At 39.1% G+C, this 24,620-nt stretch overlaps 2 protein-coding genes and 1 long non-coding RNA gene across 4 annotated transcripts; 2 read left to right on the forward strand and 1 right to left on the reverse strand.

Moving 5' to 3' along the window:
- Positions 1 to 5,961, forward strand: LOC145547521 (ras-related C3 botulinum toxin substrate 1-like). 2 transcript variants are annotated; one of them, XM_081600511.1, is made up of 6 exons: positions 2 to 568; positions 1,661 to 1,732; positions 1,913 to 2,030; positions 3,905 to 3,967; positions 4,193 to 4,352; positions 5,050 to 5,961. In XM_081600511.1, the coding sequence occupies exons 1-6, from the start codon at positions 534 to 536 to the stop codon at positions 5,181 to 5,183; spliced, it is 582 nt and encodes a 193-aa protein (XP_081456637.1). In that variant the 5' UTR covers positions 2 to 533; the 3' UTR covers positions 5,184 to 5,961. The 2 variants fall into 2 exon arrangements, with proteins under 2 accessions (XP_081456638.1, XP_081456637.1); XM_081600512.1 differs by lacking the exon at positions 3,905 to 3,967 and having other exon boundaries at positions 1 to 568.
- A 4,935-nt stretch (positions 5,962 to 10,896) lies between these two features.
- On the forward strand, positions 10,897 to 18,155 carry LOC145547529 (ras-related C3 botulinum toxin substrate 1-like). The gene is made up of 6 exons (XM_008437837.3): positions 10,897 to 11,106; positions 12,872 to 12,943; positions 13,140 to 13,257; positions 13,327 to 13,389; positions 14,518 to 14,677; positions 16,000 to 18,155. Exons 1-6 carry the CDS (start codon positions 11,069 to 11,071, stop codon positions 16,134 to 16,136), a joined length of 588 nt encoding a protein of 195 aa, XP_008436059.2. The 5' UTR covers positions 10,897 to 11,068; the 3' UTR covers positions 16,137 to 18,155.
- Positions 13,137 to 24,304, reverse strand: LOC108165647 (uncharacterized). The gene is made up of 6 exons (XR_014084960.1): positions 21,864 to 24,304; positions 21,719 to 21,755; positions 21,494 to 21,631; positions 16,014 to 16,153; positions 15,479 to 15,691; positions 13,137 to 13,273 (listed from the first exon to the last, which is right to left on the reverse strand). It is a non-coding gene; the product is annotated as an uncharacterized LOC108165647 (long non-coding RNA).
- Positions 24,305 to 24,620: the final 316 nt, after the last annotated feature.

Genomic DNA, 24,620 nt, shown 5'->3' on the forward strand with positions numbered 1-24,620 from the left:
ATGTTATTCATAGTATCAAGTTTCTTAAAAGAGTTGTTACCGGGCGGAGGGGTTAACTGATTACTGGTCACTCCCCCAGTAATCAGTTACTAAAAACTAACCTGCCATAAAATCTAGGCTGGATTAAGAAAAGTGTATTATGATAGAAAACAATGAAAAATTAAATTAATTGCCACACAGAATCAACATGTTCACATCATGGTGTCTGATCACATTGGGCCACATTTGTTGATCTTAGTAATATATCTCTCTCATGTTCATATATTCATATATTGTTGATTGGAACTGACAACTAATGAAAATCCCATATTCAGTGTGTCACCTTTACCAGCAGCAACACCTGGTCAGAATTCCAGAGATTTCTCAGGCTGTTGTTGGCGGTAAATGAATAGGTTACAGGAACTGATCATTCCTGTAACAAGACAGAAACCAGAAACTCCACAACAGCTCACTTAGTTTGCTGTGCACTTCAGACAACACAGGGACTCTGGTTTACTTTACCTCCTGTTCATTTGTCCAGGTTAACTCACCATATGATTAACATTAAGTGTGTGGTGGTGGGAGATGGGTAAGTTAGATTTTTGTTCTCACTTTATTCAGTGTTTGATCTAGATTCAAAGTTAGTGTGCTATTTGAAACATCATTCGTGTTTAAATTCAGCATGTTTGCATTGATACAAACCAAAAACATTTCTAGTCTTTGTAAACAAGAAGACTTGAAGGAAAATTTGTGCATGTTCTTCGGCTTAGGCAGTTGATGTTCTAAGCTTCTCATAGTTTTACTTTGAGTCAATATTGTTAACAGTTTTGCCTGAACATTTTAATCATATGATATATATGATAAGTTGATTTTAGAATTTGTTTTAAAGTACTTGTGCTGACATTTAGAACATTACATGGTCAGGCTCCTGATTAACTTTGCCAGCTTTAATCTAAATATTCTGCTGCTCATGGTCTTTGTTCTGAAAGGCTGAATCTTTTGGTTGTTCCGGTTCCTTTCAGTCAGTGGCCCCAAGGCTGTGGAACAGCTGGCTCTTGCAGCTTTGCTGACTCTGGAGGCTTCAAAAAGCAACTAAAACATTTTTTTATTTTCCCAGGCTTTTATCTCTTGATTTTATTGTGTTTCCTATGTTGGTTTCATGTTTTGTGTGGTTTTAAGGTCGATTAATATTGTACAGCGCTTTGTGATTTTTATGTCTGTGAAAAGCGCTTTATAAATAAACTTTACTTACTATTTCTTGATATAAAAGAGCAATTCTGTAGAATAGAAATCTGGACAACAGCCTGGACTGGAGACGCAACAGTGACTACGTAACCTATAACCCTGTAACTACAGACAGACGAGTCGAGTCGTACAGAGTAGTTAGAACTAATGGAAAAAAACCAAATCAGAATCTTCCCTCCTTGAGTGCAGACTGGTATCCTTCTCACTCACACTTGTAAACAGACTCCTAATGCGAGGCAGAAAAACCAGAGAATTACAGTCATTTCTTTCCTCACCTGAAGAAGAAAATATGAGCTGATAAATCTATGTGATTGGTATAAAACATTGGGTATAATACAGACAAACATGGACAGTACTACATCAGAATGGTCAGCCATCATTAGAGGACACTCTTATTAAGTTATAACTCTCACTATTGTCTTATTTCTCTCCTCAGGTCTGTCGGTAAAACATGTATGCTCATCAGTTATACATCCAACGCCTTCCCTGGAGAATACATCCCCACAGTGTAAGTCCAACACGGCACAAACCACGACAACTTCTGACCAGATGTGGTCATATTCAGTAGAGAGCTGAGTAAAGTTTGAGTAAACAAGACAGATACAGAGATATAGTACAAGAGAATAAGTGGAACACTATGTCAAAGACAGTTTGCACTGAAAGCTAACGATTTGCTGTTTTCCTCCAGGTTTGATGGTTATTCTGCCAATGTAATGGTGGATGGGAATCCAGTGATCCTGGGTCTGTGGGACACAGCAGGACAAGCGGACTATGACAGACTCAGGCCTCTGGCCTACCCTCAGACGGTGGGTCTATGTTCAGTATGTCTGCTTACACTAGTGGTAGCAAGTAGGAATGCAAACAAATAATCGATTTATGATTAATTGTCACATAATGGTTTATCATTATTTGACATAATGATTACTGCCTATTGACATAATTGAGATTAGTTATAAAGAATGGGGAGGTGGATTAGCAGTGTTTGTGAACAACAGATGGTGTCACCCAGGACATGTTACTGTGAAGCTATAAATTAAATTGATGATGATGATGAAGTGTCGTCTCCGCAGACCAAACATTGAACTCTTGGCAGTAAGTTTCTGACTATATTATTTACCAAAAGGGTTCATTTTGGCAGCTGTTTACATTACTTCCTCAGCTCTTGCCGATAATGCATGCGATGTCATCAGTTCTGTTGTTGCCAACATACGAACACAACACTCCAATGCATTTGTGGCAATATCTGGTGATTTTAATCATGCCTCTTCAACTCAGACAACTTTTCACCAGTTTGTCAGCTGCTCCACCCAGGAAAACAAGATTTTGGATTTGCTTTATGCTAATGTCAAGGATACATATGTCTCCAAACCAAGACCTCCTCTGGGGAAATCGGATCATAATCTTGTTTTTCTCTGCTTTGAATACAAACCCCCTGGTGAAGAGGGAACAACATCAGATGTCCTATTTTCCACCTCAGTTATGGACTCTTCTGCTTCCACAAGTTTGTCTTCAACCAAATCAGGAGATGCTGATGCTCCCTTTGCCTTCTCTTCCCTTCCTCTCACTTTTCTGTATCTAGAAGTCAAGTGAAGAGGCAGTTGGAGAGACTAAAATGGAACAAAGCTGCAGGTACGGATGGTGTCAGCCCAAGAGTTCTGAAGAGCGAAGACATGCTGGCTGATTCGAAGAAAACTGATTTTCATCAGTCATCAACGACTACAGACCTGTTGCCCTGACATTCCACATCATGAAGTTCCTGGAGAGTCCTGGCGAAACTCATGACCCCCTCTAGTTTGCTAATCGCTGTGAAATTGGAGTTGAAGATGCCATCATACACCTGCTTCAATAAATCCACTGTCATCTGGACAAAGCAGGCAGTGCTGTGAGGATCATGTTATTTCTCTAGTGCATTTAACACAATTCAGCCTGATTTGCTCTGTTAGAAACTCCAGAAGACTCAGGTGGAGGCCTCAACAATCACCTGGATCTATGACTACCTCACTAACAGACCGCAGTTTGTGAGACTGAAGGACAGTGTGTCAGTAACACAGGAGCACCACAGGGCTCTGGACTCTTTTCATTCCTTTTCACTCTCTACACTTCAGACTTCCAGCACAAGTCCAACTTCTGTCATCTACAGAAACACTCAGATGATTCTGCAGTTGTCGGTGCATCAGACATGGACAAGAGGCTGAGTACAGAGATCTGGTGGAGCGCTTTGTGTCATGGTGTGGGAATAATCATCTCATCTTAAATGTAAACAAAACAAAGGAGATGATTGTTGATTTCAAGAGGAGCATGATTAGATCAAATCCTATTTCCATCATGGGAGAAGAAGAGGAGGAGGTTGATGAATATTAACACCAGTGTTCATCTGGACAACCTTGGCAATGTGAACTTTGGCTACAGAAGCTAAATAACACGATTACAAAATAAACTCAGGCACCACTGTTCCTATACTTTATTTTCTAACACAGTAAATGCTGCTTTGTAGCACACATTGTCCAAAAAACATATTTAAGTAAAAAACAAAAAATGTTAGAGCCTTAACATAACTACTTGCAAAACACTACATTCATTACAAGTCCAACAGAGTTTTCAATAGTTTACATTAAACTGTAAAAAGTTTGTGTTAAAAGATTTTTATGAATGTTTTTTATTTTACTTCCTTCCATCTTAGGACGTGTTTCTGCTTTGCTTTTCTGTTGTTGGTCCATCTTCCTTCGAGAATGTTCGTGCCAAGGTGAGAACAGCCTGCTCTCTGCAACAAGGCCAGATGTTCACATCTGCTCACCACTAAGTAGAAAACAGGGCCGTCGTTGACACAACCCAATGTCTACTTGAGAAATAAAGTTTATCTACATTTCTATATTTGGTTTTAGACAATAGAACATATAAGATACCAAAAGGTGGATGGAGAAATGTTTTTATTATTTCTGAGCTATTTACAACCTGTTTTCTTCTGCAGTGGTTTCAAGAGCTGAGAAGTCACCGCCCTATGACCCCAATTATCCTGGTGGGTACCAAGGTGGACCTGAGGAACGACAGTGAGACCATTGAAGCTCTGGAGGAGAAGAAACGGACTCCAATCACCACTGTGCAGGGCTTTGCCATGGCTGATGAAATCGGTCAGTTTTTGGTTCTCGTATTTTCTGTTTAAATGTATCTAGGCGCTACAGAAGGACTAACAGGCCAGAAAAAAACAAATAAAAACTGAAAGGTCCCATTTTTTTCTTTTTTGTAGGAAAGGAATGTTTTTCATTGTAGATCCAAAACTTTCAAAGGATTTTTATGTTTGCTGTATTAAAAGAAAGGTATCTAGTTTTCTTTAATTCTTTTAAGTTCAGTTGAACAATTTTATTCTGTTATAAAATCGGTTTTGGTTCACTTTCTTTCAAAACCATTGCCATATTTAACCAAGTTTAATAAGTGAAATAAAATTTGATTTATGTGCAGCAAAGTTGGCTTTTCATATAGATGTGTGTGTGTGTGTGTGTGTGTGTGTGTGTGTGTGTGTGTGTGTGTGTGTGTGTGTGTATGTGTGTGTGTGTGTGTGTGTGTGTGTGCGTGTGTGTGTGTGTGTGTGTGTGTGTGTGTGCCCGTGTATGTTCAAGTTCAAAGTTCCCCCTTTGAGAGGGCAAACTATGCATTATTCTGCCATTATCAACATATTACTTGAAAATGTCCACAAAACAACAATATTATCATTTCTTGTAATAATTACCGACACAATTTATCATCCAGCAACACTAGTTCCTGCAACAGGCCTATAGAACAACATGAGAAATATGTTAATAGTTGGATTGTGATGCTGTTTGAAACCAGGTGCAGTGAAGTACCTGGAGTGCTCTGCTCTGACGCAGCGCGGCCTTAAGACGGTGTTCGATGAAGCCATCAGGGCGGTCCTGTGCCCCCAGCCCACCAAGAAGCCCAGGAGGAGGAAGTGCACTGTACTGTAAGGAAGACCCGTCCGGATCAGAACACACAGCCAGGATGAAGAAGAAACAGCACAAAGGTTCCTACAACTAGCTTTTCTACCACGCGGGATCAGAGCATTTTGTACATAGGAGGGGAAAAAAAAGAAAAAGGAGTAAATTTCCACCTAATTTTTTAGATTACTTTTAGAAATCTTCTGGAAAAAATCGAGGAAGTTTCTGAGTTTCAAAAGTCAAACATTATCAACTTTTGAAACTCAGAAATGTCCACATGTTCCATATAACATTTCTGATGAATCTGATGAATCTCAAATTTTCAACTTTTCTAGCAAATTTATAGTTTCAAGCTCAGAAATTCCCTCGTTTCTTCTAGAAAATTTCAGAGATGAGTCTCAAACTTTCCAAGTTGTTGGAGGAAATGTACTTCTTTTTAAAAACATTTGTATCTTCAATGGACCTGACACGCCGTTGCATTCTTCACTCTGTGTTCTTGCTAACCTGGAAGTGGTATTATGTCTGACTTCCATTTGAAAGATCTTCATAGATCTAAGAAAACTCAGGTCACAATCACTTAATAAATGGACTCCATTGTAAATAGAAGAATGGATTTCTCAGTTTTGGAAACTATAATTTTTCTAAACTGTAACAGGCCCATGCCTAATGCTGTCCAATGATATGAGAAAAACTAAACTAGTACAGGTTCTCTGAAGAGCCATAAATTCTGGACACTTTGTAATCGTTTTCAATACAGCAGTGTCTTTAGTGGGGGGTTTTTAAGCAAATAAAGTATTTACAAAGCTCTCTTGGATTTGTGTTTTGTTAAAATATTACAGGATTCTTCCAAAGAATATTAATTTCACATCCACACAGCAAATTTGGAAGTGTTGAATTCAACTCCTACAGAGTTGAATTCAACACTTTGAAAGTGTCTATATTGGTCCATTCTGGATGGTGTAGAAGTTACACTTTCGAAAGTGTTATTTGTGATATAGTTGAATCAACATTCACAGTAGTTGAAATTAAACACACAGTGTTGACTTACCCAACACTAGTGTATTTTGTCAAAAGTTAACACAATGAACATGTTAATCTAATACAGAATGGTGTAAAATATATATTAACATAGAAATCTGAGTTTTAAAATACTATTGGCAGGGTGTGCTGTAGTGGTGCAGGGGTTAAGCACAGCCTACATATGGAGGTTCTAGTTTTCAATGCGGCTGTCGTGGGTTCATTTCCCGGTCTTCCCCTTCTCTCATTACCCACTTTTTCTTTGGTCAATTTACTACCAAATAAAAGCCATTAGAGCAATTAAACCCCCGCCGCCCCCTGAAACTACTAGTCATCAATAATTCCCCAAATTTTAAAAGACATTAGACGACACTTAAATCTACAAAAGCACCAGCACCATTTGCAGTATATAATCTATAATCTACTTTTATTTCAAAACATCAAAAAAGGTCATACATTCATGGTACTTTGCACTGAAGGTGAAGCTTTGAAAGTTCATAGGAAGCTGCCATGGATGGTCTTGTGATCACTGATGGTGAAGTGTCTTTGGTGCTGCTCTTGTTTTCACCAACATGAAGGAGGAAGACTTCCAGCCTGGAAGGAAAAGCAGGAAATATAGCAGAAACATTAGAATAAATAAATATTTTTAAAAAGATGTGAGCAAAACTAATCAGACTCACCTGTGTGTGTGTGTCACCGTCATAGTCATTCAAATTACTCTGCCCACCCGGTTTACAAGACAAAGCATAAAAAAGTCAGAATTACTAAAGAAATTAGTCAGCTTATAGAAAAAAATGTGGACAGCATTAAAAGTCATGCCAACCTGTCTGAAGAAATGTATTGAAGTCATCATAACAGGCTTCAGTCACCAACAAAGACACACTGACAAATATAAACATTTTGGCAGTTTTTAGATGTGCCACAGGTACAAAACACCAGAGTCAAATGGCTTAAATGCCTCCTCACTGTGTAGATATGTTCTCCAGAGTCCTGCGAATCACCTAATTTTTGTATTCAGGTGTGGTGCAGCAGCGGCACATCTAACTGTTGCAGGACAGTGGCCCTCCAGGACTGGAGTTTGACACCTGTGGCTTAGATCATGACCGGGCCCAAATAATAAAGCTCATGATAATTTCATTTACAACATGGACATGCCCGCATTGCGGAGCTAACAAGTTTCACCACCACAGAGAGCGACTATGTCATTTTGAAGTCCATCTGACATAAAGTACAACAAACCAAGAGAAGAACAGAAACAAGAGGCTACTGGTCACTAATGATGAAACAACAGAAATTCAAAACATGCTAACGTTCCGTAGCTCTAGCTAGTTTGCTATTTGTTGCCAAGTGACTGATGATGACGTTGGTGACAAGCTTTACCCAGAATGCACCTGGAGTCAATAAGGACTATTAATTTGTAGTTTTGTGTGTCATAAAGTTAAATATAAGAGTGAAAATAAAGTCAGTCATGTGGCACAACATTTTATTCAATATTTTACACCCACTATGTCACTAAAATCAGTCAGTATGGTAAAGTTTTTAGCAACCTTGAGTCAACAATAGGGCACCCTACTATATAACCTACTGGGGTAGTTTGATGTGATGTAAAAGTTGGATCTGCTGCAACCCTCTCCCTATCTGTATCTAGCGATGGGCAAATGAAACCTCATGAAGCAAAGAAGCTTTCCAACCTTTTGCTTTGCATAAAGGTTCGTTACTCGATGCTTCATTCACTCACTAGTGACATCCGCTGGTGAAACTGTAACAGCCTTGTCACTCAGTTGGATCATACTTACAAAAATTGTCACAAAGATTTCATCAAACTCATGTTTAGTAACAGGAGAATCAGTGAAACCACATTTAATTGTCATATGTTTTAATTATTAAAATGATTTGTAGCTAATCTAATCCTGGTATATATTTAACATCAGTGGTTGTGTTGGGGTTTCATTTATGTCATAGACAGATTTGACAATAAAGACATTTGATGTTTTAGTGTCTTGGGAGTGCAGTGCCTGTTGGGGTATTCACTTTTTCTTGGACTTCTAATTGGCTTTGATCCCTTATATTTGGCTGCATGTTGAATTTTAGTCTTTCAACAGCATTAAATCTGTTTCTGGTGTGCAGTACTGATATGTCTTTACTAATCAGACTACAAATAATAGTGGAACTTTGCAGAAGGTGAGAAATTGGGAGTTGGAGGGGTTAATTATTTTATTTAAGAAGAATTTTATTGATTGTCTCAAAGTATTCCCAGATGTCAGAGATTTTCCTCTTGCTGGCTCCATTTCAGACAATCAAGTTTATTTGTGTAGCACGTTTCAGCAATAATGCAGTTCAAAGAGAATTACATCACATAATCACAAAAAATATAAAGTCATAAAAAAAACCATAATCTACAATTGAGAAAACCAGTAACAAACATTACATTGTGATGAGTGCCATCATCAATACACATCAAATATGTTGGTCAATGTTCATTTTATTTTAGCCACTGAAGACAAATATTCTCCTCTGATACGCGACCAAATGGACAACAACCAATGACACAGCACACTCACCGCGTTTTTATTTTGAAAACCTTCACGCAAAAAGAAGCAGTCACGTGATCCAGGTGATGCGAGGCATCGTTTGTTGCCTGTCACGTGGTTTTCAGCAAGACGACACAAGCCTAGAAGCGGGGCTTCATCGGACACGCCCCGTTTTTACTCGGTACAAGCCTGGAAGCCTGGCTTCAGGGAAGGAGCTACAGGTAGTGATGGGCTATCTGATAGCCCATCACTACCTGTAGCTCCTTCCCTGAAGTGACGTCACAAATATGTTATAATTGTGGAAGGAACCAGACTGAGTTGCTGTTGGTGTTAATTTAGAAATAAACATTTTACAGGATTGCTTTGTATTTAACTCTTTGGAACTCTTTAACACTCACTAACACTCATGTTGTTGAATTAACACTGTATTTTTAACATACAACATTTACACTGGAAATCTAACACTTTTGAATTGGCTGTGTGGATTAAGAAAAGTGCACTATGATAGAAAACAATGAAAAATCAACATGTAGTGTTGTAGAGACCAAGTCCAGAGCAAGACTGGAGTGTATCGAGATCAAGACAAGACCAAGACTTTTAGACCAAGACCAGCATGACACAATAAAATGTGAAATATTATCAAAATTGCTTCTCAAATTGATCTGAAAGATTCACATTCCCATCAAAACACCCAGAAATAAATGTAACCAATATAATTATCAATTGAAACTCTGTATTCTGTTTTGACAGAGGTCTCATGCCATTCCTAAAAACATAAAGCCCTGGGCGTTTGCCCATGTCAGAAACCACAACTGTCTGCACCTTTAAACATAGCAATTAATTCAATGCAGTAGTGGTAAACACTGAACTACGAACACTGACCAAGGAGCAACAAGCAAGAAGCAGCCAAGCAGGAGCGCCCCTGACTTTCTCTCCTGCTGCATGAAGCCAGGCAGCACAGCACTGTAACGTCTGCCACCATGACAGGTGACGAAATCAAAGAGCATTGAGCATGCTCTGTGTGCTCTTATGTTCCTGTGTTTCATTTATTCACTGATTTTATATATATATAAATATATAATATATATATAATATTTTTCTTCAGCTGTTTGCACACCACATAACTTACAGTGTGAAAAACTGTTTGTCCTTTTCCTGATTTCCTTTTTTTTCTCCCATAATAACACCTTCATTTAAAAACTGCATTCTGTGTTTGCTTGTTTGAGACAATGAAGTGGGACAAACATGGAAAAACAGGAAATCAGGAAGGGAAGAAACACTTTTTCACACCATTGGAGCTCAGGTCTTAGAAGGCTTTATTAATGCTTGGATCAACAAACATGATTTGATGTTATTCTGAACTTGCACATAGCAAATACAGAATAATATCAAAGTTTTGTTTATTTTAGGTCTGTTTTATCTTTACAAAAGGAGGCAGCCCTGCTGGAGACTCGACTTCATCAAAGTGCATTCTTAAAAGGGCTGTATCATGTGTTTTCCAGGCACATAATGATATTTTATAACACAATTAAGAAAGTATGTAACCTTCAAATGTTAAGTCAAATATGACTTAAAAGAAATTTGACTCTATAATTTAGCACGTTGGAATTGGGCCTCTGTCTCTTTAAAAACTCTTGCTCTTTCTGAAAGTCCGTCTTCAGCAAGTCATCACAACATGGCTCCTCTGTTAACCCTTTAACTATGTTTTTACCAGAGTTGCACTAAGAAGTAGCTCGTACAATGAGCTCAGCACATGTAGCAGTTCCACCGGGTGTTTGCTAATTTCTGTTGGCTAGTCTGAAGGAGCTAAAGTGAGGGAGCTGTAGGTCACAGCTGGACTGTGAGGCAGAAGCTCTAAAGTTAGAAAACTGCAGCTCAGAGGAGGAGCTTCGTCCTAAAAAGGCAGAGCTAGATTCACACAGGCACAGCTGAATGGTTGCCATGGAGATTAAAGGATTTCTCAAATATTTATTAACGAATCAAGGCAACACTCCAGGTGTGTTTTTCATGAAGGAATTATGACATCTCGCAAAGCTCAAAAACATTGAGTTTACTCAACACTGCCCCTTTGATGAGCATCACAGTTCAATGCTTGTCAGACATTTTGCTTTGTTCTGCGAACTGTGCAGACATCTGCATGAATGAAATTCTTTCCAAAAGACAACACCTGAGCAAGATTCCAGAGATAAATCAGGGTGTTGTTCCTGGTACTGGAGAGGAAGTCCAATAATTGGTGCTGCAGTCTCTCGTCCTGAAGCAGAGCATGGATGAGTCTCTCCAGAAGCTTTTCCTCCGGTTGCTTCGCGTTTAGGACAACAGATTCCTGTTCATCCTCCTTTTGTCCAGGCGACCTGCTCGCTGTGTCTGATGCAAAATTCCATTAAGTGTGTGGTGGTGGGGGATGGGTAAGTGACTTTTCAGTTTTCCCTTCTCACCTGTATTTCACTTCTCATAATGTATTTTAACAAAAAAACAAACATGGCCAACAGAAGCCGTTTTTCCCCCTCTCTAATATTTACTTTAAAAATCAAACTAGTTTGTATGTAAACCATAACCAGATAAAGGCAAAGAAAATGGTTCTCATATCAAATAATCACAAAGCAGCTCACATTAGTGTAAAATGTTGTATTTTTTGTCTTTATTAGACATTAAAGTGTCATTTCTGATTATTTTCTGATATAAAAGAGCCAGACAGAGAAAGAAAAGGCTGATTAAATTGTTTTCTGGGTCACAAAATAGCGCTCATGAAAACAGTTCCACCAGTCCAAACTAGTTTATCCTCATGTTGTACAGTCATGGTGGAACAGGTTTTTTCACTTGCTGGAGGTGCCAGGCTGAACATTAATAGACACCATTACCTGTGGCTCTTTACAAACATATTTTATATGTTTTTATCAGGTTAGGTGAGCAACATCAGCTGCAGCAACGTTTTCAGTGACGACTGTACACCTTTATTTATAAGAAAAATATTCAACTTCAAAAGAAAGATTTTAAATACCTTCACTTTTTCTTACTCTTCTTGTTTGGAACTAGTGGCCTTTAATGACGGGACTCAGACAGGAAGTAGGCAGACAGAAGGTCCAGTCGGTTCTGTACTGCAGCAGTTACTGTCACTGTTCCCTTACAGCAAGCGATAGTGAAAGTGTACAATAATAATCAGGTTATTTTCATGCTTTTTGTGAGGAAGCATATTTTACATTTGTGGCCAAACTCAAATAAAAATGTAATCCCCTCTTTATCATGGACATAAACCTAAACAACATTCAATCTCCTAAACCTCAGCAGGTTTAGGAGATTAAATGTTCTCCTACATCTTAGCGTTTTCTGGGACTCTGCTCTTCTTGACTCAGATCTCAGAAGTTCCTCCTTGAAAAAACGAAAGTCATGGTTGCAGTTTGGTCTTGACTTTCGGCAGTTATTTCCTCTTTGATCCCTTGGTACAGTTTTGAGATTTGGTACCGCTGACCTTTCTGGGCTTGAATGTCCCACAGAGTCTTGACCCGGTTCTTTCTCAACCTTACTTTGGATTGTTTACCACTCTGACTGTGGGACTTCCAGGCCATTTCCTTTGGCTTAGCATGTAAAACTTTGGACATAGCAACAGTATGTTTCTTAATCACATAGCGCTAGCATAAGACAGAGGCCATGTTTTCCTATCTTGGTGATGATCTTACCTCTTAGGTCATCTGCCGTCTTTCACAGCCCCTCATTGGTGTTTGGTACCAGTTTGTGGATGGTAGAGATTATAACATATCCTGGTTATAACAGAAACCAAAAAGCAGACATTTGAACAATAGGTCAGAAATTATTTTCAGTGCGAATCTAGAAATTTTGGAGTTTTGAAGACTTTTATTAATTATTCCTGCACTGTGCTATGCTAGTCTGTCCATTGCAAAAACTGTTTCACTTCCAGCACAGCCTGGGCTCTCTCCTCTTGACTCGGACCAACCAGCGAAGTTGAAGTTGTGAACAATGATATTGGTTTGCTGTGCTGCTTTAGAATTGTCTGTAGTTTTAGCAATCGTTTCTCAACAACCCAAATGCTTTGGATAAAGAGAAGTGCAGTAGAAGATGCTGGTTTTTGCTAGGCTAGTGTTGCTCTTGTTTGTATTATCTAAATGTGCTTCATATTGAACAGTTGGTCTTCTTGTCTTCTCTCTGCCTCCTCAGGGCTGTGGGTAAAACATGTCTGCTCATCAGCTACACCACCAATGCCTTCCCAGGAGAATACATCCCCACAGTGTAAGTACCACACGGAACAAACAGCGCCAACTAGTGACCAGATGTGGTCATGTTCAACTGTAATGTAGAGTCCGGATTATTAAAGACAATGTGCAGATTTTAATGTCTTTAATATCTTTATTGTTTTTGTGTTGTACGTGGTGAAATGTCACAACCAAGATAAGTCGGTTTATTTCTGAAAACTCTTCCCCTTCAGATTTGATAATTATTCTGCCAGTATGCTACTGGATGGGAAACCAGTGTCCCTGGGTCTGTGGGACACAGCAGGACAGGAGGACTACGACAGACTCAGACCTCTGTCCTACCCTCAGACGGTGGGTTTACATACATCTGCAAGAGAGCACAGACAAACAACTAAGTTTATTCTTTCTTTCCCTTCTTAGGATGTGTTCCTGGTCTGCTTTTCAGTGGTCAGTCCAGCTTCTTATGAAAACGTCCGTACCAAGGTAAGACCCTGCAACGTCAACTGGTTACACCAGAGCTGATTATGTATTTACTTTTATATTTGCATTACTATATGTTCCTACAGAAATGACCTAAATGAATAAATGAAGTTCTACATATAATAGAAATTCGTATAATGTGACATTTTGACATATCGGAGGTTTTCATGGAATTTGCAAATGCAGTAAATGCATTTCATATATGTTTTGAATATAGACATCGTAAACATACTGGTTTTACAAACAATAAAATCTCAACAGTTTTGTTTCTTTCCACTGTGAAACGTTTACCTAAAACAACTAAAGTACCAAAAGTATAAATTTTTTGATTTGAGAAACAGTTTTAAAGCATAAAGCTCAAGTATTGATAGGTTAGTATTGATCCATACATCAACCTTTGAGAGCATTTGGGTCTTTTCCTTCATTTTTGGAGATCGGTAATTGGCCGATACTTACAAGTGAAGCTGATATCATCCATCAATCTTTTCTTCCTGAGCAATGGTCTAAAAATCAGCCACTGTCCTCTTCTGCTCGTCTGTCAGAAAGGTTTGACTGATTGACCCACCAGGTCATGCCTGCATGTTTAACAATAATCACAGCACTGTCACCAACTCACCGACTTATTTTCTTTCATTTCAGACCGAAAACTGATCTACCAAAATTAGAATTGGCAGGCCAGTGTTCTTAAAGAGCAGTAATTGGCGATCGGTCAGAAAACAGCAGCCCGTACACCCCCACTCCTGGTTCTAGTTTACTCTGCATTTATAGAAGCAGAACCAAACATGGACAAACAGCATTCAGCTTCTATGCACCACAAATCTGGAATAAACTACCAGAAATATTCAAAACAGCTGAAACACTGACTTCCTTTAAATCACGGCTCAAAACCCACCAGCTTAGAGTTTCTTCAATAAATAATTACCAAATCATTGATTCATTCATATATTTGATGTATATTCGGTGATGGTACATTTAGTTATGGTCTCATGTTTTCATCATGTGAAGCACTTTGATCCGTCTTGCTGCTGAAATGTTCTATATTAATAAGACATTGCTAAAGAACGAAAGGAAACAGATCCTGCTGCTGTCGTGTCAGTTGGTCTGAAAACATCCTGCTGGCTGTTCCTGCAGTGGAGTGTGGAGCTGAAGCACCACTGCCCCAACACCCCCATGATCCTGGTGGGCACCAAGTCTGACCTGAGGGACGACAAGGACATGATTGAAAAGCTGAAGGAGAAGGACCTCTGTCCCGTCACCTACCCCGAGGGTTTGGCCTTGACCAAGGAAATAGGTCAGTCGTCCAGTCCACACATGCACCAACACATGTTCAGCATTAAAACATTTAAAACATGAGTTTAGAGTGACTTTTCTTTTTAAAAAATTGGTTAGTTTGAGTGTAGCAAGAAGTGTGCATAGATTCAGTGTTCACTGCAGTATAAATCATGTACTTATTTCAATTCATTTTGGAGATTATTACTCAGAACTATTCAAATGTTTATTAGTCATACGTAATAAAAATCCAAAACCCAAAATGTAGTTTCTCAGAAAATGTTAATGCTATATAAGAGAAATACAATGTTATGCTATGGCCTGTGCACTCATGAGGAAGACGTGTGACCTAACACCTCAGAACAGTTCTGTGTCCAACCGTATTAATAGGAAGTTTAAAATGTAACAGGCAAAAATAGACAAGCAACAGGAATTCCTGCAGAATTAAGAAGATCGTGAAGCAAATTTAAGAGTTTGAAGGCGTGGCCTGGGCTGGACTCCACCACACACCAGCTGCATTTCCATTACAAATCAGCGCAAATATTTGTCTATATTCTGCTAATGTTGAAGAAAAGATAGTTTCACAATTGTAGTGTTTGCGTTAAATAAGAAATTAAATTAAAATCACACATGAATAAGCTTGTTCATACAATAAGTCATTGCAAATCTTGGCAGGGATGGATTGAAATTGTTACATGAGATATATTCATAATTCAGCCATCATTATCTATCAGCCAATCAGAGGAGGTGCCGGCGTCTTATTCAGGCATCATCGGCCATTTTACAGATTTTACAACTCTGTAAGAGTTGTGTTCAAACTTACTGATGCTGTGGGAGTTCTGGTGGAGTCAGCTGAACGATGGGAAAACAGACAAAAAACATCATCTTGATACCACTTCCTGTCGTCTTCTTTGTCATCTTTGCCAGTAGTAACATCCGGCTGTTGATCACGTGACTCGTGTGATGCAAAAAAAGTGTTTCTGTTGCAGTTTTGCAAAATACATCTGTTTGTATACAGCTGAAAAACCACCTCATCCTAGAACCAAAACAACATTTTTTTTAGAAATCGGTGTGTTTCCATTAAGCAAATGTATTTTTGCAACTTCAGCTTGCGCAATTTGATGGTTAATAGAAACTCAGCTACAGGTTTGTGTTAGGTCGAGAGAGTGATGTGCAAAGACTTTCATTGTTTAAAGTTGAGTTACTGAAGTAGATCAACTCTTAGGTGATGATATTCAAACTTACTGAGATGCACATGTCATTTGAAAACTTGATTTGACACAGAAGGATAAAGCATTCTGGAAATACAATGGACATGTTTTCCTTGTTCTTGCCTCAAACTAGGTGCGATGAAATACCTGGAGTGCTCGGCTCTGACGCAGCGCGGCCTCAAGACCGTGTTTGACGAAGCCGTCAGGGTGGTGATGTGTTCTGTGACCGCTCCCAACCAGAAGGTCAAGAAGAAGTGCGCCGTGATATAGTGAGATCCACAGAGCTGCTGTTACAAGAATACACTGTCAATCAACCAGCATTTCTCAGACAGTCAGACTCAATACAAAGTGATCAATTACAGATACACAAGCAACACCCAAATAATCCTCTGAAAACCCAATCACTACTGTAGCTTTAACTCTAGGTTCCACCCTCTGACCTTTCTCAGAAGACGTAGGAAAGGTCTGCAAGGTTCTTGGGCTATGAGCAAATCTCATAAACAGGTTGGTGTAGAGCATAGGAGACTCATAATGTGACCTTTCACCTTCCCTAACTACCTCCACCCAATAAGTGCTTTGAATATCCGTGGATACTATTAGCGGTCTTGCGAATCTTAAATGTAATAATATTTTTATGAACCTGAAGTGATCTCTTCTCTTAGTATTGTCTGAATATCTGTCATACTATCTGAATATGAAGGATCATCTCATTATGTTTTCTTATAAATAGTAATTATCCATATTTGTTTGTAAATTAAAATAGTGATTAATGCTTTAAACTCTGAGGTGAGTTTGTGTTTTTATTCAGTCAAATGGTTTCATGTTTGAAGCCTTTCATGTGACAGAGAGCTTGTCTGCATTCCCCATCTCTGAATGAGTCAAACACCTGTAAATAAAATGTTTCTTTTTTCTTATTGGCTGCGTGTTTCCTCCGGCTGGTTCTGATTGGCTGATCAATCCCATGACATATATATCCAGAATCTCTTGGCTCAGAGTCAACTTAGCAACAATCCTTTGCTCTGAGCTCAGGAAATCTGTTAGTGATGAATGTTTTTGTTGGCACTGTACATTTTGCTGTTTGTCGCACATGAAAAGTTTGTTTCCTGTTGTTGATCGTGTGACTGATGTCATGCGAAAAATGTGTTCCTATTGCTGTCTTGGGAAAACGTCATCCTAGTGCCAAAAAACTCATCGAATGAGTTGTTTCGAAATTGTTATGTTTCAATCAACCAAATTTATTTTTGACATGTGGTTTGATAGCTGTTGATACAAGCACTATGACACAAACATGGGACTGCTGTTCTGTCCAGGTTGTCTATGTCGAGTTTATTGATGTCTGTCCCCATCAAATAAACTTAAATGAATTAATATGTTAAATTGTGCGGTTACACGGTCCATGGAAACACAGCAACAGAGCATTTCTTCGCTGTTTGTCAGTCAGTTACAAAACCAAGATAGGATTCTGTCCAAACACCCAAAGCATGAACCAGAGGAAACCAGTCCCTCCCTGCTGCACACAAGTATCTTTAATCCCTGTTTGTCCAGCTGCTGTGCTGGGAATTTCCCAGTAAGCAACCCAGGAGATGAGCATCAGAACTCCAGGTTTAGAGGCAGTCTGGTTCATTGACACAAGATCCAGACCACAGTAAGGCCTTCTTCTTTTTCTAATGTATTTTCCTGGTGCCAGTGAAATTGACTAAGGTGGCTCTGAAACTTGAAATGTTTCCTTTTCTCTTCCTTCTTGCATTGAAGAGGGGAGACGTCTAGTCAGTGTTCAAATTTAGTGCCTTTCCTTATTCTCCTGAAGGACCATTAAACTTTACATAAATGTTAACTTAATGTTCAATAACTTCATTTTCTTGTTCTTAAAGGTTCCTATCTCTAATAGTGGTTTGTGGAATTTTTTTTGCAATATTTTTTTTTCCCCGTGTTTTTTATTGGAATCTTTTGAAAATAAGCCGTAGCGTAATGTTCACTAAATCCTTTTTGATCACATAAATTGTGCTTTCTGTAGTATTTTTCATGTAATTCTGATGGAAGTGTGATCATATTACTGATGCTGAATAAATCTTCAGTCTGAGACTTCTTCAGAAATTCTCCTTGCTCGTTTAAATCTGTTATAAAGATCATTCAACAGGTCAATAGGTTTTTATGTGTCTGTTTTATCTTATATTTATGTTCTATCTTTTTAAAAAAACCTTCACTATTCTTGAGTTGGATAAACAAGAATTTCAATGTGCTTATACTAAATCTGTACAAATGGTAATAAATTCTGTTCTGAGAAACAAATTGATCCTGTTTCGTAGACTTCTGATAGATTATTCAAATAATTAACCACTGAAAACACATTATTCTAAATTCAAAGGTAGCCAATGCTGAGCTGACTGGATGTTCTTCACCTCCACATTCCCTCCAGACATCTGACCTGTGATGGTACATTCTTCTCTCATTCAGCGTCCATTACAGAGACATGGACGTGGTCAGTTATGACCTTTAAACGTGTTTTTGGATAGATGTGTTCAGTTTCACCTTTCACCAGCTGGAATGCTGCCTGAGATGTGGAATAAATGAATACTTTTAGCAGAACCTGTCAGAGCAACAGGAAGGAGGCGACACAGTCTGAAAAAGCAACGCATCATCTTCCCGCGTGAAGAGATTCGAGAACAGATAGAAAATGTTGCAAATCTACTCCTATGTTTTTGGACTCAAACAAACCGCAACAAACCGTTTTTCCACAAAAATCACGGAACAGTTGACCTTCCCAAGTTTGTCTAACCGACCCAAAGTTGCTCCAAGAGCACAGTAAAAGATTAAACAGAATCGAGAACAACTTCTCACTTGACTCCGTTCACAACAACATTGAGAAAACAGACGGAGGCAAAACGACATGCTGCTTTAGGTAACACAGCAAAACACAGCAGAAGGTACGCCTGTACAAAAACAAGCACAGTGGCCTTGTCAAAGTCTGGGCTAAAATCTAATTGTCTTATTTCGCAGAAGTGAGGGTTTAGTTCTTGTTTGACATTCATCTTGGTGTACTATCTGCTCAATCTTCACGAATCAAAAATAAACCAGTCACTCCTGATCATCAGCAGTGACACATGAACATAATTCCAGACATTCATCAAAGTGTTTCTGCTTAAGAGAGAGGAAGTCTAAAAAAAGCACAAGAAAAAAAAAAAAGATGCTTGATGTTTAAAACTGGTCAGACCTCAACGGATCTGCAGCTCTAGCTACGGAGAGGCGGAGTTATAACAAAACTGACTTTAGGGCTGAAAACAAATTTACAAATAAACCCAATTATTTTGATTTTGTCAAATTTAATTAACAATAAGTGGGCAGTTTGATCCAAAATATTGATAATGTTGATAAGGTAATCAGATCCATACTAGAACGGTAGGATCGTTACTTTAGTTTCAGATTCCCTCTCAAATGTATTTATTTATTTTTTTTATTCATAGAATTGTAGTTTCTCAGCTCCGCCTCTAAAAGGTTGTGATTTGCTCTCAGATGATAATATCTTTTGCACTTTATTTAGGAAAATTTACACACAAATTTGTTCTGTTTTCTATTGTTTCTATGAATTATATTAATATTGTATTAAAGTATTTTGTATAAACTTTCTCCAATTTCTATTCTAGATTTTAAGAAAATAATTGAAAGGGGAAGGGGAGACACAAAAAAGGTCAGAAGTTTGATGATTTATCGAATTTTAAAAATAAAAGTGTCGATATGTGTATTGGCAATACTGCCAATCCGACACCTGGGTGTCGGATCAATATCAAAATATAGTCACACACTTCTAGTGAGCCATGGATCTTTTTTTTTTTTCATCTCACAATTGTACAGTAATTTGTGTTGGTCTGTCTTGTTTAAGTCCAAAGGAGTTTGTGCGTGAAACATGACAAATGTGAAACATTTCAGCAGGTCTGAATTCTTCTGTAAGACTTCACACATCTGTAACTGTAGTTTGACTATAGTGGTTGAAACCTTCCTGTTGGCTACTGCACAAAAACTCTCTCACAAAAGAACCACAAGCCTTGACAAACGTTCCTTCCAGTTTTAGATAAAAGGAAGACTTTCAGTTATGATATATTTTATAGCTTTTAATAAGAACTAGATTTTTTGGGTATTCATTTCACAAAATCATTTATCACTGGCTTTTTCATCTGAACTCATTCATTAAAATAAAATCTTTCACATTTCGCACCATCGGAACTCGTTCCTCTGTGAATCAGACAGGTAAGGCCGAACCACGCCGGTCAGATAAGAGCCATATAATTTTATTAGTAATGCAACACGAATGCGCCACCGCCCTCTGGAGACGTGTATGGCAGGCCGTTTTAGCATAAAACCTGCTTGGTCCGTCTTGCATTCGGCTTCGTCTGATTTACATTTTTGATATCTAAATAAAATACTTTTTGACGAAGCACAACTGCATTTTAATTATCCTGAGGGATAATTTTGCACAGCTGCATCTACATTCTGGTGTCTAACATTATCAGAATTTTTGATATCAGGCAATTTGACAGTTCAAATTTTCTTTCGAGGTGACGAACATGTCATGATTTGTGGTTGTTGAGGTGAGGGAGGACGCAGGCAGACCCAGGTTGAAGTGATGAATGATTTAATTAAATATCCACAGAACGGAACAACAGGCAGCACGAGGTTACACAACGAGGATCCGACACAAAGACAACAGGTGAGACTAAATGCACTGGCAGTGGCGCAACTACACATTATTTAGGTGGATGCGAAAACATAAATCGGCGCCCCCCATCACCCCCACCCCCACGGGAAGGAACGTCAGGGTGAGGGAGCGACACTCCCCCCCTAGGCGACGATACATGAAGGGTAAAACTCGCTACATTTGCCTCGTTTTGTGCGCGAGGTGAAGGAGCGTAAAGCCCCCTCCAGACTGGGTTTTTTGCGCCCCCTCTGGTGCTGCGCCCCTATGCGTTGCATACCCTGCATACCCACTTTTTGCGCCACTGTACACTGGGAGGGTAATCAAAGAAACGAGACACAGCTGGGAACAATCAGGACGACACAGAGACTCACAGGGGAAACAGGACACAGAAAACATCAAAATAACAGAAAAACACAGATCACCACAGAACATTTATGTTTCAGATAGTCAGTAATTGCAAATATCTTGAATTGGAACCTCCGTACAACTTAATGGTACATCTTCATTTATGTTAGTTAGAATGCAATGAGAGACGTCTTAATTAAATAAAATGTCTGGTCATAAACCAATTTCAAATATCTGGAACGTAAGAGTGGCGACGCTAATTTTACGTTAAAACCACCTGCCATAACCTTCTTTATCCCCATAAGCACAGCCTACATATGAAGGCTCTAATTTTCAATGCGGCTGTCGTGGGTTCGCTTCCCGGTCTTCCCCTTCTCTCATTACCCACCTTTCTGTCAATTCACTCCAAAATAAAAGTCAGTAGAGCAAATAAAACTTATGTTCCCCCAGAAACTACTGGCCATCAAAAATCTCCAAATTCATTTTAAGACATTAGATGCTACAAAAACACCAGCACCATTCGCAGAACATATTATACTTTTATTTCAAAACATCAAACAGCACCGACAGCAATATACAACAAAGGTCATACATTCATGGTACTTTGCACTGAAGGTGAAGCTTTGAAAGTTCATTGGAAGCGGTCATGGGTGGTCTTGTGGTCACCGATAGTGAAGTGTCTTCGGTGCTGCTCTTGTTTTCACCAATATGAAGGAGGAAGACTTCCAGTCTGGAAAGAAAAAACAAGAAATATAGCAGAAACATTAGAATAATAAATATTTTAAAAAGTAGTGTGAGCAAAACTAATCAGACTCACCTGTGTGTGTGTCACCGTCATAGTCATTCAAATTACTCTGCCCACCCGGTTTACAAGACAAAGCATAAAAAAGTCAGAAATAATTACTAAAGAAATTAGTCAGCTTATAGAAACATGTTTGGACAGCATTAAAAGTTGTGCCAACCTGTCTGAGGAAATGTGATGAAGTCATCATAACAGGCTTCAGTCACCAACATGACACACTGACAAATATAAACATTTTGGAAGTTTTTAGATGTGCCACAGGTACAAAACACCAGAGTCAAATGGCTTAATTCCCTCCTCATTGTGTAGAAATGTTCTCCAGAGTCCTGCTAATCACCTAATTATTGTATTCAGGTGTGGTGCAGCAGCGGCACATCTAACTGTTGCAGGACAGTGGCCCTCCAGGACTGGAGTTTGACACTTGTGGCTTAGATCAAGCCAATGGTCCAGCACAGCCACTCCCCCGTTTTGCAGTCTACAGCCAAAAACTTAAACGACCTCCGCAGCTAAATATGTTAACTCAAATGGCCTCCAGATTTTCCTGACAGTTTTAATGTTCGGTTAAGATAATAAACAGTCATATATACCGTGATATCCAAACAAATAAACGTACGTTAAGCAAACTATGTATATGAATCAATACTTGTGTAAACGTAAAATTAATGCCTCCATAAAAAATAGTCAAAAACATGATCATTTTAACATGGAACTTACCTTGTTATAATAAGCTCCAGACAAGACGTCATACTGCTGCCTCCGCTCCTCAGCCAAACATGTGACGCAGTAGCGGAACATGACGGCGTCGGCCGGGGGGCGGGGCTAATGACCGGGCCCACATAATAAAGCTCATGATCATTTAACTTTACAACATGGACATGCCCGCATTGCGGAGCTAACAAGTTTCACCACCACAGAGAGCGACTATGTCATTTTGAAGTCCATCTGACATGAAGTACAACAAACCAAGAGAAGAACAGAAACAAGAGGCTACTGGTCACTAATTCAAAACATGCTAACGTTCCGTAGCTCTAGCTAGTTTGCTATTTGTTGCCAAGTGACTGATGATGAAGTTGGTGACAAGCTTTACCCAGAATGCACCTGGAGTCAATAAGGACGATTCATTTGTAGTTTTGTGTGTCATAAAGTTAAATACAAGAGTGAAAATAAAGCCAGTCATGTGGCACAACATTTTATTCAATATTTTACACCCACTATGTCACTAAAATCAGTCAGTCTGGTAAAGTTTTTAGCAACCTTGAGTCAACTGTGGGGCACCCTACTCTATAAGCTATCTAAATCAACACCAGACTGAGTGTTGAGTTAGAAATCAACACTGGATAGGATCCATCTCAAACAAAAACAAGGTCTCCTAACAGCTCCCATATCAATGAATGCTTTGTTCCCTCCTTCTCTAATTGACTCTGCTTTCCATGCCTGGGCAAATAAAGGGATAAGGACTGTAGGAGACCTGTTCAAAGACGGGCATCTTGTGTCCTTTCAACAGCTGCAGGAATCATTTGGCGGAGTTTTGTTAAAAAACACTTCTCACAGACACTCCAGTTGGATTGACGAGTGCCTGGAGGTGGACCCCAAGCAGAGAGGGGCCACATCGAAGGTATACGCATTAATTCATACAGTGGCTGCACCCTCATTAGACAAAATTAAAGAACAGTGGCAGCTGGAGATGAGATTGAGAATAACTGAGTTAGAGTGGCAGCAGGCAGCAAGGCTTATTCATGATTCATCAATATGTATCAGACATGGTTTAATACAATTTAAGGTGGTTCACAGACTTCATTTGTCAAACAGTAAACTCGCAAAGTTGTTTCCAGGATTGGATGAGGCGTGCCCAAGATGTAAAAGCGAGAAAGGCACTCTTGGTCATATGTTCTGGGAATGCCAAAAACTGCAGACCTTCTGGAGAGCTATCTTTAAGACCCTGTCAGAAGCGTGGATTATTAATATTCCGCCGAACCCTCTTTCTGCAATATTTGGGGTTGTTCCTCAGACATGTTGTGTGTCCACCCAACAAGCTTCAGCTGTAGCCTTTTCCACATTGGTTGCTCGTCGACTCATACTTCTATCGTGGAAAAAAGAGTCACCTCCTTCCCATAAACAATGGATTAAGGACTTGCTTTCAATTCTCAAAGTTGAACAACAGAGATATGTTGTGCGGGGTTCTGCGGACAAATTTTACAAAGTGTGGCGGCCATTCTTGTGTCACATTGAGGGACTTCCAGTCAATCAGTCAGTCCAGAATGGAGTTAACTAAGTCAACCCTTTTTTTTTTTTCTCTGTTCTGTAACGGATGTGTGGATATGAATGTTTGGGTTAGTAATCTACTTTGTTGAAATCCAATAAAAATATTCAAATAATAATAATAGAAATCAACACTGGTCTGGACAAACTTTATAGAACATTTTAGGGAATCTAACACTCATGTTGTTGAATTAACACTGTGTTCTTAACATGCCACACTTGTACTGGAAATCTGGCACTTCTGAATTTGCGGTGTAGCTAATATTAACTGGTATCTCACCGGTGGACATAAATACAGTAAAGTAATATTCTAATCACAAAGTATACACAATAATATGTCCATCTTACTTGAGAAATGTTGTTTGTGGAGCCCTCACATCAATAGTCCATCGATCCGAGCATCTTCTGCTGTTTTGATTGAGCAAAGTAGGAGGCACAACAGCTCCAAGATGGCCGCCGTATTTCCTGTACCGGAGCAGCCAATGCGGGGTCTACTCTTATGTTATGTCTATGTTTATCCCCCTCTTTGTATTCTTCTTCTTCCCCTATTAGATCAAAATCTCGTGGTTGCTGTCATCGGATTTGAGATGAAAATCTGACCAATCAGAACTGTTACCTTGTCTAAGTTTTCGCCATGCTGCGTTCATGGACCCGCCAG

Source organism: Poecilia reticulata, chromosome 19 (assembly GCF_904066995.2).
Source record: "Poecilia reticulata chromosome 19, P_reticulata-male-v2, whole genome shotgun sequence".
NCBI lineage: Eukaryota > Metazoa > Chordata > Actinopteri > Cyprinodontiformes > Poeciliidae > Poecilia > Poecilia reticulata.

Coding starts and splice junctions, on each gene's coding strand:
- LOC145547521 (XM_081600511.1), top strand. CDS start 534: ATGATTAACATTAAGTGTGTGGTGGTGGGAGATGG. Junction 1,733..1,912: donor GGAGAATACATCCCCACAGT/GTAAGTCCAACA, acceptor GTTTTCCTCCAG/GTTTGATGGTTATTCTGCCA. Junction 3,968..4,192: donor TCGAGAATGTTCGTGCCAAG/GTGAGAACAGCC, acceptor TTTCTTCTGCAG/TGGTTTCAAGAGCTGAGAAG.
- LOC145547529 (XM_008437837.3), top strand. CDS start 11,069: ATGCAAAATTCCATTAAGTGTGTGGTGGTGGGGGATGG. Junction 13,390..14,517: donor ATGAAAACGTCCGTACCAAG/GTAAGACCCTGC, acceptor CTGTTCCTGCAG/TGGAGTGTGGAGCTGAAGCA. Junction 14,678..15,999: donor GGCCTTGACCAAGGAAATAG/GTCAGTCGTCCA, acceptor GCCTCAAACTAG/GTGCGATGAAATACCTGGAG.